The sequence below is a fragment of the Piliocolobus tephrosceles genome, chromosome 11 (assembly GCF_002776525.5).
Source record: "Piliocolobus tephrosceles isolate RC106 chromosome 11, ASM277652v3, whole genome shotgun sequence".
NCBI lineage: Eukaryota > Metazoa > Chordata > Mammalia > Primates > Cercopithecidae > Piliocolobus > Piliocolobus tephrosceles.
The window spans coordinates 63,474,201-63,488,374 of record NC_045444.1 but is presented as its reverse complement, the minus strand read 5'-3'; the positions used below and the strand labels follow the sequence as shown (position 1 = coordinate 63,488,374).

Below are 14,174 nucleotides of genomic sequence, written 5' to 3'. Positions count from 1 at the left end.
GAACCTAGATTTAAGCGTAATTACAGAATGTGCCCTAAGGCAGAATATTTTACTTCCTAATCATTTTCCATAGGTAGCGGTTTATCACGATAGTTTCATAATGTTACAGCAGGGGTGGGGTTCTTAAGAGATGTTGAACAGGAACTGGGGACAGAAGGAAGAAGGGGGAAGGGTAAAATCTATTAAGTTACCATTTGACAAAACAAAGGAATAAAAATTTCTCAATTACACAAGAATAGATTTGATTACCTAAAATGTTTCAAAATCTAATGGTAACAAATTGCTTTTGGATTATTATGACTGATTTGTTTTCAGGATTACAATAAAAGAGAGCTGACTGTCTGCTAAAAGGCTGGGCTATCAAGAGAAAAATGAAGCATCAGTTTGAGTTGATAATATAAACACAAAATTTTTTTCTTAGATTTTAAGGACTTTAAGATAAAAGGTGCATTGTTAAAGATACACCAAAATTTAAAATAAACTAAAAGTAACATGACATTCTTACACCCACTATGTCAACATTAGCTTAATCCCATTGTAAGCTTTTTACTACAGAGAACAAGACCTCTCTTTGCCCTTCCTTCAGATATCTCGAATGCCCAGCAAATAATCTCTAAAATCTACTTTTTCAGCTTTTATAATCTCTGATCCTATCCTCAGTGTACCTGTTTAAAACATGTTCATACACAGACGACTTGGTACTTTCTGCAAGGCTTGTTAAACCTGGACAGTCTCTGCCACACAGAAGCAGAAACGACTACTTTAAGGAGATCCGTTTGATTGAAATGAACATTTAAGGTGTAAGGAAGATGCTTTCCTCAGATCTCATGTTAGAATTTTACTTTCTTACCTTGCAGAAGCACAATTTAGCAAATTCTAAAGGGTATCTCTTCCCAGTGGGAACAATAAGGAAAACTAAGAAACACAACACTAGTGCTAGGAAAGTACAAGACAAGACAATGGAAAAGACAAAGAAAAGACAAAAACAAAAACACACACACACACAAAATTAGCAGTTTAAAGAATACAGAAATATTTCTAGTGTTGGAAAACAAATATATGCAAATTATCATGCTATAAGGAGCAAGTAAGCTTAATAATTGAATGCCTTAATGAGGACTTATCATTGGAAAGGAAAGGCAAATATACAAATTTTCCTTACTAATACTAGCATGGATTATCTACCTCAAGCTTAATGTAATTATGTCACAACAATACTACAGCATTTATATAGCCCTTCAGAACCTAACAGTTTTTTCATATGCTTTCTCATTTCATTTTCACAACAGTCCCATCGAGAAATGGCATTACCACTATTTTACTGATAATATTAGAGCTTGAAGAGATTAAATTACCAGTAAACAACAAAACACTGCCTTCACTCTTCAGCGTCATGTTAAGTATGTATATAATTTATAATTTCTTGACTATATGATTTATAGTTTCAGTGAGTAGAGTAGTCCTCTTCTTTTTCCAGGAGTCCAGACACCTGGCTCTTCACTGCCATGCCATCCAGATGGCAGGGAATGCTTACTCACAGAAGGGTATCCTACTCCTAAAAGGCTCAGGACTGCTGTAAAATTCCAGTGGCACAATCCTAACAAGGTGGTAAGTGAACATTAGAAAGCTGGCCAAATGTAACAGACTGAAGCTTTTTCTCAGCTGGAAAATTATATTTCCCCCACTGATTTAAAAAAAAAAAAAAATTTTTTTTCAGAATAAGAAATATAAGAACAATTTTTAAAACTTACCTGCATGTAGAAAAAGGAGCAAACTGTACACCCTTCTCTTTGCATTCCCTTGTTATTCTTTCTTTTACATTTCTACAGAGATCTACCACCCTAAAAAAAGATAAAGGAATACAATATTAAGTTTTCAAGTGAGAACTACACAAATGCTAATAAATGTTGGTTAATCTGGCATCATTCAAGTCTGACATTTTCTTAGCTAAAGCTTTCATAGTTGTTCTTTCAAGAATGGAAAAAAGCCCTGATCACTCAGCTTGAGCCCTCCATTCCTAACTTTAAAAAGAGGAAAGTTTTTTCTTTTTTTGACTTAAGGAAAACAGAAAGTCACAAGAACATACTCAAGTCTCCTGAATGCAGTTTCCTACACTTAGGAAAGCCTGACATCAAAATCAATTTAATTATAAGATTTTAAGAGCTTTAAAAAAAGCTATAAAGAAGATGCTAATGAAAATTCAATTCTAGGTTATATGAATACCAATCTTTACCCACATCTAAGAAGTTTTCCTTAATTTAGAAATAACTCAGGCTGGGTGCAGTGGCTCTGAACTGCTATCCCAGCACTTTGGGAAGCTGAGGCCAGAGGACTGCTCGAGCCCAGGAGTTTGAGACTGGCCTGGGCAACAGTGAGACCCTATCTCTACAAAATATTTAAAAATTACTTAGGTATGGTGGCACGCACCGTAGTCCCAGCTAGTCAGGAGGCTGAGGTGGGAGAATCACTGGAGCCCAGGAGGGCAGGACTACAGTGAGCCATGGTTGTGCCACTGCACTCCAGTCTGGGTAACGGAATAAGACTCTGTCTCAAATAAAATAATAATAATAATAATTCAATTAATAATCATGATGTTACTAGCCTAGGCAATATAGTGAGACTTGTCTCTACTAAAAATAAAAAAAATTAGTTGGGCGAGGTGGCACATGCCTGTAGTACCAGCTACTTGGGAGGCTGAGGCAGGAGGACTGCTTGAGCCTGGGAGGTTGAGGTTGCAGTGAGCCAACATCGCACTACTGCACTCCAGCCTGGGCAACAGAGCAAGGCAGTCTTTCAAAGGAAATTATAATCATGATGTTATATCAAATGTTCGATAGTTTATTCTCAAGCTGAAATCCAATTTGACAAAGATCTATTGAAGACAAACTGTGAAAGATCTATTGAATACAAACTGTGAAAGATCTATTGAATACAAACTGTGTAAAGTATTAATGTGCTATGCTGGACTATTTGTTACTAAAAGTCCCATTTTATTCCCCAATAAATATCCTGGCCACATAATGACACTGATTCTGTGTCTTAAACCTTGATTTGTTTAGCATGATGAGACCTGAAATACCAAAAAAACTCAAAAGGTTGGCTTATCTCTAGTCTCACGACGCAGACTTGACTGTAAGAGAACCAATTTGATAAAAACAGTAGCATTTAAACAGATCATACTTTGTAAAATAAAGTTATCCATATTGCCAAGAAGAACAAACAGTATACAATTAAAATATAAACACAAAAAGGGCTTTAGTGTCTTACTAGCATGTCATTTTTTTATTTTTATGAATATAGTATCTGCAAATTTTATAAATTCTAATTTTATAAAACAATGTTAAGTTAAATTCTTTATGAGAGTTGCAGGTATACATGATTTATCAATGTTATCTATTCATCACTTATGCATAGAGGTATAGAATGGCAAGGATGCACGTTTGAAAAAATATCTCATAAAACATTTAGATGACTGATATTTAATATGTCTTTACTTTGAATATATACCTTATAAAACAAATCTTTAAATATAAATAAAATCTATTAAGATTAAACATTTATAAGAGTTAATGAATATTACAAAATTTATAAAAGTAGTAAGTTCTTTTTTTGGAATAAGTTCTTTATGTTGGCTCTAGAAAATGAAATTTAAGTGCTACAGCTAAGTAGTCTAAAAAAACTAAGAATACAATCCATCTGCTATAACAGTCCTTTGCAAGTTATGCCACTGTGTGAACTGCATTTCAGTTTAAAAGCACTTAAATGTATCCAATCATCTCAAATACAACAGTAAACAGGAAAATATTAAGAGCTCCTTATATCTAAACCCTCACTGATAGATGAATAAAGAAAAGAAGATGGAGAAAGGACTGGACTGAACAGTTATAACCCCCAATGGGACACTTCCAGTAAATAATTTTTAGGGAAAGGTTTCTGAAAGTATTCTCTCACAGAACTCGATCAAAGGCAAACACAGTCCACTTGGATCAATCCTTTTATAGGACAGAAACATAACTGCATACTTTCAAATTCTTACTTATTAGCAAATTTAACACTTGACCATTTCATCCCTGAAAAAAACTTCCCTGGGGCTTTTTTATATCATTGGAATAATATCTACATCCTCTAGATGTAGATATTATTATTATTATTATATCTACATCCTCTAGATATTATTATTCAATACACTTTGCCACCTTTTGTGGTTCAAGACCAGCCTAGGCAACAAATGAGACCTCATCTCTAGAAACAAAACAAGTTAGCCAGGCACGCTGATGTGTACCTGGGATCCCAGCTACCTAGGAGGCCAAGATGGGAGAATCACTTGAGCCCAGGTAGTCAAGGCTGCAGTGAGCCATGATAGTGTCACTACACTCTGGCCTGGGTGACAGAGGGAGACCCCATCTCAAAAAAAAAAAAAAAAAAAAATTTTGAAATCTCTAACTCTTAAGATATCTATTTTCATAGACTGTAATCTCAAATTATTCCCAAGCTCATTCATAAGAATCTATGAAGAATATTCATTGAGAACCTAACAGGTGCGGCCATTGTGGTAGGGATGGGATGGAACACAACAGGATGGGACACTTAGGAATACACAAAAACTAGTATGACCAGTAATCCCTTTAGTGGCCTATATATGAAAAAGCCAATAATCTAATAATGTGTGAAAGTTAAAGACCCTGATCCCACAGGCTACTGCAAACATGGCTTCTAGCTAAAGGTTTGAAAGAAAAAGAAAATTGCTACATGGTTGTCAACAAGTAAATTTCACATAAAAATGCAGTTGCCTTCTATTAATATTATTTATTAAAACTTCAGCTGAAGAAATTGTTTTAAAGGTAAACAAATGTGTAACTGCATAAAACAGAAATTATCAGTGTGTCAATTAAATAAATATGCAAGTATATATAAATAATAGATGAAGAGAAATAAAAAAAATTGTACACTATTAGCTTCCACAGTTGGAAGAATAAAAAAACAAGATGTCAATCATCAGTACTAACTGATGACAAGGAAATTCATTAACTCTTAAGAGGTAGCATTGCACTCCCCCACTGTCCCAGTGATATGGACTGAATGTTTGTGTCCCTCTCAAAATTCATATATTGAAATCCGAAGCCCCAGTTAGATGGTATTAGAAGGTGAGACCTTTGGGTGGTCATTAGGTTATGAGGGTGGAGCTGCATGAATGGAATTAGTGCTTTATAAAAAGATATGAGAGGGCTTGCTTTCTCTCTCTCTCTGCTTTCCTCCAGGTGAAGATATTAAGAAGATGGCCATCTATAAAACCAGGAAGAAGGCCTTCAACAAAACCCCAACCATGTTAACATCCTGATCTCAGACTCCAAGCCTCCAGAACTGTAAGAAATAATTGTTTCTTGTTTAAGAACATTTAAGCTACCCAGTCTAAGGTGCTCTACTGTATAGCAATCCAAACTGGCTAAGATACCCAAGGAGAGGAATTAAACACTAAAATGGTCTTAGACGCATTAAAAGTCTTTCCCCCAACTTTTCAAGTCCTTTGTATAGTGTTGTATTTGCAGGGAGGGGTTGTTTCAGGGTTTCTTTTGGTTTTTCCTGCCAGGTAGATAGCACTGACATAGAGAAAGGGCTGGAGAGAGACTCTGTTTGCGTAAGCTAGTCCTGTGGAAAAAACCAAGCTCCATTAGAACGTCTGCCTTACTGGTTTCCCCAGGGAAGGAAAATTATGTTTTCACCCTTTTTTTCTAAGTGTTTGTCTTTAGTTTTGATCTTGGAAAGATGTTAAGCATTTATTTTTAGTTAAAAATAAAAATGAATTTCATACAAAAAAATAAAATTAATTTTTTAAAAAAGGTCTTTGAGACCACTATGAATAGCTGCCAAACTATTTCTACTACTTAAAGGCTGATGACTTGATACTTTTTTTTATTCAAAGGGATTTATTCCCCTTGCTAAAATTTAGCATCAACATTTGTGAGTAACATTTCAACTTGAGAAAGCTGATTTAAAAAAAAAAAATTGTGAATGACAGAGTGATAGTATAATATAAACTGGGTTACTAGCTAACAGTGCATGGAATATGAACACCAATGTACTAACTCAGTAGACAATGACTGCATGTAGAAAAGCAAAAAGTTTTCTGGGGGAAAAAAGAGAGATTGGAAGAAACCAAAATATTAAGATATGCAATCTAAGAAGTAGATTCACAGGGATTTGTTATGTCCTATACACTTCATTGTAGATTTAAAGTGCTTTATCACTTTTACAAAGAAAAGTAAAATATCAGTATGCCAGAAACAAATAAAAATATACAGGTTGAATATCCTGCAAAAATCCAAAATGTGAAATGCCCCCAAATCCTGAAGTTTTTGAGTACCAACATGATGATCAAAAGAAATGCTCCAGTGATTTCCAGTGAAATTTCCAGGGATGGAATGCTCAACTGGTAAATATATAATACAAATATCCTGAAATCTCAAACACTTCTGGTCCCAAGCATTCTGAATAAGGGATTGTATAGACAATCTCTTTGAGAATTTTTTTTATTATTACTGAATGAGTTATAATAAAACTCGCACGTCTATTAATAAGCCATTTCACATTTCCTAATCAGTTTTTATTAATTCACTAACCAATACTATATGTATGTATTGCCAGTAAAGAAACCCTTCTAAAATCTATTTCCATTTATCTTATTTGGGTCATTTCCTAAAATATGCTCCAGTATCAACATTTTGCTTAAATTTAAAAATAGAAATTGTACGTAATTTCCTGAACTAAATTTCCTTTATAAATCACTTAAATTCCCATTTTTACACATACAAATATCAAAAACTAAATAACATTATGAAGGACAGTTAACTGGTTTTATACTTTGGGAGGAGTTTTTTGAGAATACTTAGGCAATATTAATCACTTAAGAATTTAAGTCAAAGTTAGGTATAACCACATAGTAACACAGAGCATTCAATAACATTCTTCAAAATGTAAACTTCAACAATACCTTCGTTCTTTGGATCACAAATTTTCTTCAACTCCCTCCACCCAGTAAAACACTTGAAAATATGGCATTCTGATGAATACATTAATTTAAATAAAAGTAGCTGCCTTGTCTCAATGTTTCTTCATAAAATGTTTTACACTTACATATTCACACACAAAGAAACATTTTTCAAGCAATTCATATCGCATATTTGAATAATATCAGGCATTTTATTGTATTTTACCTGTCCCAAGGAGCAGAGGTCTCAAAAGATTCTCCTAATACATAGTATTCCAAAGCCAAGTCCTATTAAGACACAAACAGAAAAATCAAGAAACTACAACAGATGCAGAAGAATCAATAACACTGTTAGTCTTTCATATTCATTGTTAGTATCACATGCTTCTAATTTAACATCATCTGCTCTTTACTATCCACCTCATAAGAGTACTGAAAAGTTGTCCCTGGAGTGAGATGCAGCCTCGATAACTAAAGGAACCTTGGCTGTCCTATTCTCCTCTGTATCCTTGGCACCAGGCAGAGTGCCTGATTCAGGGTAAGAACTCAAATTTATTTCTTTAGCGAATGGAGTTTCTATCCATGAACAATCTATGTACATGCAGAGAGTATTGACAGAATAGAATTTTAGTGGCATAAATAGTAAATTAACCAATATCGAAAATTAGTCAAGATCAAAGGAGCAGGAAGATCAAGAAGTGGGGGGAGGGTGGCGGGGAAGGTATTTAGAAGGAGGAGATTTTTTTTTCTTAAAATCAACTTCTCTTTAAAAACAAATTTAGAAAATATAGTAATATAGTGCATCTATCTGAAGTGACAGAATAGATCAAACATCTGGAGGCACTTCTACTAGGAAAATACTTTATAGTATAGAGGATGTAATACTCATATTACAAGTATTTATAATACTTAAATTTCTTTACCCAGAGCAAAATTGTTCTATCATCAAAATTGGAAAGAAAGCTTCATAAGCCACCAGTGAAGTCCAGAGATTTGAAAGAAAGTTTTATAAGGCAAAAAACTCAACGTATGTTAAGTTTTCACTTCAAGTAAAATGAGTCATTTCAACCCACCTGTGCTTGGGGGAAAAAAAAATCCCCAAATTACTGATCTGATCTAAAACATGTTTTTCTCTAATGCACTCATTTATTCAGTAAGAATATATTTGGAGACAATGGTATTAACCATTGTAAAACTTACAAAAACATAAAACATGTAACCCCGGGGTAGGGGGGGTAGAATCTCTAACTTGCTTTTGACTCAGTTTCAACATTAACTAGAACCTTAAAAATTAAGATAGATACTCCAAATTGTGTCTATGCTGTACTTGTTAGTTATATTTCATTTTCTAGAATTCTGAATTCAGTATTATGGGGAAAAGGCCAATATCCTCAGAGAAAATGCCTAACAAACAACATTTTATGTATATTCAAAATGCTTATTTTGGGAAGAAACTATGATACTGACAGCCTATAAAGGTAGATATTATTTACAAGATCTACAATCATCTATTACCTTTCATGATCAGTACATCTGTTTTTTTGGTTTTTTGTTTTGTTTTGTTTTGTTTTTTAGATGGAGTTTCGCTCACTGCCCAGGCTGGAGTGCAATGGCGCGATCTTGGCTCACTACAACCTCCGCCTCCTGGGTTCAAGTGATTCTCCTGCCTCAGCCTCCCGAGTAGCTGGGATTACAGGCATGCATCACCACACCTGGCTAATTTTGTATTTTCATTAGAGATGGGGTTTCTCCATGTTGGTGAGGCTGATCTTGAACTCCTGACCTCAGGTGATCCGCCCTCCTCGGCCTCCAAAGTGCTGGGATTACAGGCATGAGCCACCATGCCCGGCCCAATCAGTACATCTCTTAACCAAAATTTCTAAAATGCTGAACAGGCAATAAATACACTTTGACTTATCATCATCACTGTGGGGGCAGGGGACAAAAGAGGAGGACTATATGCTTCAAATTCACTACAATTTAAAATTCAGATTTTAGCTAGGATTAAATTTTTGCTAAAATGAGAACATAATAATTCAGCTTTTTTTAGAGAAGTAAATACATGTTGTATATAAGCTTACAACAATTGTTGTGTATAAGGTTCAAAATTTCCAAGAGAAAAATTAGTAAATTTAGTATTTGGAGGTGATGGATATCCCAATCCTGATTTGATCTTTACATATCATATGAAGCTATCAAAATATCATATGTACCCTGAAAATATGTACATCTATTATGTATAAATTTCCAAAAAGCTTTATGATTAAAAAAAGAAAGTTGAGTATTTGTGGAAACCAAATTCTCAATAGGATACCTGAAAAAATGACTTTTTAGAATAAGATCATTCAAACTAACAGGAAAAATTAAAAAAAAAAAAAAAGTAACCCCAACAACAGCAGAAACCAATTAAGAAATCTGAATTTGTTACAACCAAAGTAGAAAAAAAAACTAAACTGAAAAAATAAAATTTCAAAAGAACAATTTCGTATCAGTAAATACAGCAGATTGAGATAAGACAATTTCAGTATATCGTAAGTAGGACATCTAGAATTAGAAACATTTGAGTGCTCAAGCACACATAATTATTTCTTTAATTCTATAATCATCATCAGTGAACAAATTACATCAAGTTAAATATCAAAATTTTAAAACAGTTAAAGATTTACACATCATTAAAACAAATTATTAAGTGAAGAATTATTAAGTGAAGTTTTACTTTTTCCTAAGTAAAACAGCTTGATTTTAACCAAATAATGTTATGAATGGTATGCTCAACTTTTAAACAGAGAAAGGCTCCGTTCTTTTAAAGAGCAGAAAGACATTAAATCATCTTTAACTTCTTCAAGAACATATGGAGAAGGTTTCAATGGGCTTCTGAAGATTTGTAGCTAAAACAAGGTTCATATAAAATGATATGCTAAATTACAGTAGCTTAAAATTTTTTAAAATAGGGAAGACAATTGCATTCACTCAAAGTAAGAAAAAGTATTGTTTGCAACATAAATTAAGTGGCAAGGGAAATATGATATAACTTACTCGAATGTATGCAATGACATAGGTCAGCAAATAACCTCTCTGTCCATTATCTTCTCCAGCTGCCAACCCACTGTAATTAAAGAATAAACTGTTAATTTCAAATCAACTATTAAAAATATGTAAAACTAACCAAACGGATATGATACCTCAAGACAACTATTTAACAGATTAACATATATTACACCGCATTTCATTTTTATCTTAATCTCATTTATCATAAATGTATCAAAAAGCTGCCAAGAGAATAAGTTTGAATAACAAAAATCTGAAAACACTTTTAATATTTGTTTCATCTTAATTTCAAACTTTTATTCACCAAATAAAATTGACTAATAAACTCAACTATGTCTACCCATATTCACAAAAGAGCACAGAAAGAATTAACTATGAGAAACAAACAAGCTAAAATAATCTTCACACAAGTAATCTTATTTTATTGATATTCTTACTCATATATTCATATGTTATTATTGTCTTACTCATATTTGAAGAAATGTGATGACTGACTAGGAACTCCCCAATACTGAGAAACTTCCAGAATACATGAACACATAGTATTTGGAATGTTAGATGTGGTGTTTATTTTATGAAATTTATGATTTAAATGAGAGACAAAACATATTTACATAGAAATATTTTATAAAGTAATGTATAAACAAATATAAGACCAACACAGGTAAGTTCTTATTACTATGAACATATAAACTATTTCTTTCAATTTGAAAATTTCATCCATAGAAATTTTATTTGATGATCTAGTTAGAATTAATCCCATATAACACATAATTTAGTCCAAGTACTCTTGTTTGTAAAAGTTATTCTTATTTTAAAAGACAATGAATGAATACTGTTTTTCTACTACCGTTAGTAAATAGTTTTTAATTATGCTTTTTCCATTATCATACAGAAATTAAAATTTTAACTTTGGTCAACTAAAGGAAAAATTGTTTATCTTATGGCCTCAATTAACACCTTATAATTAAATATTTTCTTCTTCTGAAGTTGTGTTGAATTTGGTAGTAAGTAATTACTACAATGTAGATGTACTCTTGTTCTGTACAAATACTGTAAGATAATTTCAGGCTAAGTGGGCTAAATCAAAATTTCCTGACTTGCCATTATAGGTAGATGGTGTTATCCAAAAGAAGTGGCAAAGATTTGATATAAGCAGCTGTAGTCTAGAACTACTTGAGAAAGGGGTATAATAAAAAAAAATGAAGGGGACTGTTTGTATTAGAATGTTAATGAGCAAAGAAGATAAAACTTCAGTCAAGCAGCTGAAAGTGAGAAGAAGAGAAAGAACACAATTCTAAGCTGGTTGTGAGGTTGGAGGTAGAAAGCCAAATAAAGTTTCAAAACAAAAGGAAAACAAGTCAGAAAACTGCTGTGGCAAGTGCTTAAAGGAAAATAGCTTAGGCCATAGCTCAAGTAGATATAAAATAGAGTCAGACTCTGTGTCCAAGATGGAAAAACCACCACAGGTCTAGGAAACAGAAACAGTTCATCCATCCTGAACCTAGCGGTGGAAGGAAAGGAAAAGAGAAAAAGGAGTAGGAAAGGGTGTAAGACACCTGTGTTGGGAATATTTGAGAAAAGAGAATGCCAAGTATGTACTTGATGAGAAGTAACAGGTTAAACATTTAGTAGGCTTGCCTTTGTTATATCAAGATGAGACAAAAAGTCCTACTTTTCAGTCCCAAGTCATCTTTCTTTAGACCCTCTTTTAATATTTCTAATTTCTGGCAGTAGGGAGGAAACAGATCTGTTCACATTAGGATCCAGGGAGACAAACCACAGAGAAACATGCATTTTCTCACTTAAAGCAGGAAGAAAGTGTATGTCCTTTCTAAATTCATAAGCTCAAAGCACAGTCTGGGCTTTACAAGGAAATCACAGACTTAGGATTGAACTTTTTGAAACTTTTCTCTTTTTAGCTTTCAGAATTGTCAATATTCTAGCCAGAATTACCTTAAAATACAATATATAAGAATAGTAGGGCTTAAAAATTAAATGCTTCTACATTGTGACTTTTGTAATCACTCCAAAATGACTGCATGTAGATTCAAACTGCTTTATATTAAAAGTAGCAACATCCATCCCCTACTTCCTGCTGTCTCCACAAATTTCAAACATCAATTCAAGGTTTTTAAACAAATTTAAAGCTGTCTCATGAGGAAGGACTGGAAAGACTACTGAAAGAGGAATGAGAGACAATCTTTTTATATAAAAGGGCCATCTGGTGAACCTAATCACTCTCATGTTGAATTACATTAAACAACTTAAGCATGCTTTAAAAATAACGATAACATATTACCTTAAGTTCTATGGGAAATGTCAAAACGCCTGTCATGAGTGCTGACAGGTAATGTTTATTCTGCTCCGCTCTTGGAGAAGTTAAAATACATTACTAGCAAACATGGATAAACAATCAAAGTATGATTATTCATTACGTGGCTACTATGTTCTGTTGGGTCATATGTGTTCAAAGGTATTACTGTGTTGGGGTGGGAGTGGAAGGCAAGCAAAGAGAAAAAATGGCTAAGACAACACATAAAAATGCTCTAAATTGTTGGGAGTACTTCATAAAAATCAATGTATAGCTAATGAGACAGTAGAGAGTTTCATAAAAAAATAAGGGATAGATGAATAATGCCCCAATTCAAAATAAAATACATGAGCTAAACAAGCACATGAAAACTGTAGCAGAAAAAAACTTGGTGGTGCTTTCCTTTGTCTTGTTACACAGGAGAGATGATTGAGGATTGAGGGTGGGAAGAGTAGCATTTTACCTAAGTAAAAATCCTTGAATCTTCAGTGATTACAACAAAAAATTAGTCCCTACAGAAAACTGGTGGGATACTAGAACTTCTGATAGAAAACCAAAAGAGGATATTTCCAAGTATTAAAGACTTAAAATAGGCCCGGTACAGTGGTTCATGCCTGTAATCCCAGCATTTTGGGAGGACAGGGTGGGAAGATCACTTGAGCCCAGGAGTCTGAGGCCAACCTGGGCAACATGGCAAAACCCTATCTGTGAGCCATGATCAGGTCACTGCACTCCAACCTGAGAGACAGAGCAAGACACTGTCTCAAAAACAAAAACAAACAAACAAAAAAATTGAAATAGCTCTAAGGGAGCCAGGATGAAAGCACATTAAGAAATAAATTATAACTAAGAAGGAACAAATAACAGCAAAAAAAAAAAAAAAAAAAAAAAAAAAATGAGACCTCAAACGGAGCCAGTCTTTAACTCTTTACCCTTGCTTTAAATTGAATCTCATTTACTACAACCTATTTTTAATGGACAAATTTGATACAAGTTTTGTTTGAGTAAGCAAAACTGCTGGAAGTACAGCAATAGTGCTTGGGCCTAAGTATCAGTATCTGAAGGCAGCTGGATGCCATATCTTAAAGAAGATTCACCTATATTTTTAATTGATAAATGGATAGTGACATATAAGAAAACAAAACTGGCATTACTGACATTCATGTCAGTTGATGGCTCAAATTAAAACTGACAAAATGAATGCCTGTAATCCCAATACTTTGGGAGGCCGAGACGGGTGGACCACAAGGTCAGGAGTTCGAGACCAGACTGACCAATATGGTGAAACCCCATCTCTACTGAAAATACAAAAGTTAGCCAGGCGTGGTGGCATGAGCCTGTAATCCCAGCTACTCAAGAGGCTGAGGCAGGAGAATCACTTGAATCCGGGAGGCAGAAAGGTTGCAGTGAGCTGAGATCACACCACTGCACTCCAGCCAGGGTGACAGAGCAAGACTCTGTCTCAAAAAAACACAAAAACAAACAAACAAACAAAAAACCAGACAAAATGTTTTGACAAATACCTAAAGATGAAAATACACTGTTTTACAGGTGGCACAGTAATTAGGCATAAACAAAGTAGAATAAAAGATATCAGGAAAATATAGCATTCACTTACATTCATTCATTCAACAATTAGTAAATCAAGTATTTAGTAATAACTAGACATCAACAGTGATGTACAAGAAAAGACAGGTCATGCCCTATAAAAATTATGAGGCACAACAAACAAGCATTATGTCATCATCCTACCCCATTCTAACAGGAAATGTGACACATTACTAACTAGTGATGACTTACTAGTCATACTTAATTGAAATTATAAAG

At 33.8% G+C, this 14,174-nt stretch overlaps 1 protein-coding gene across 1 annotated transcript in view; it reads right to left on the bottom strand.

The window, feature by feature from the left end:
• The window catches only part of AGPS (alkylglycerone phosphate synthase), a 155,927-nt gene that overhangs the window by 28,274 nt on the left and 113,479 nt on the right, over positions 1-14,174 (bottom strand). The window contains exons 15-17 of the mRNA XM_023212321.2: positions 10,022-10,091; positions 7,212-7,273; positions 1,752-1,841 (exon numbers count right to left, since the gene is read on the bottom strand). Coding sequence (XP_023068089.1) covers positions 1,752-1,841; positions 7,212-7,273; positions 10,022-10,091 — 222 coding nt within the window. The remainder of the gene's footprint in view (positions 1-1,751; positions 1,842-7,211; positions 7,274-10,021; positions 10,092-14,174) is intronic.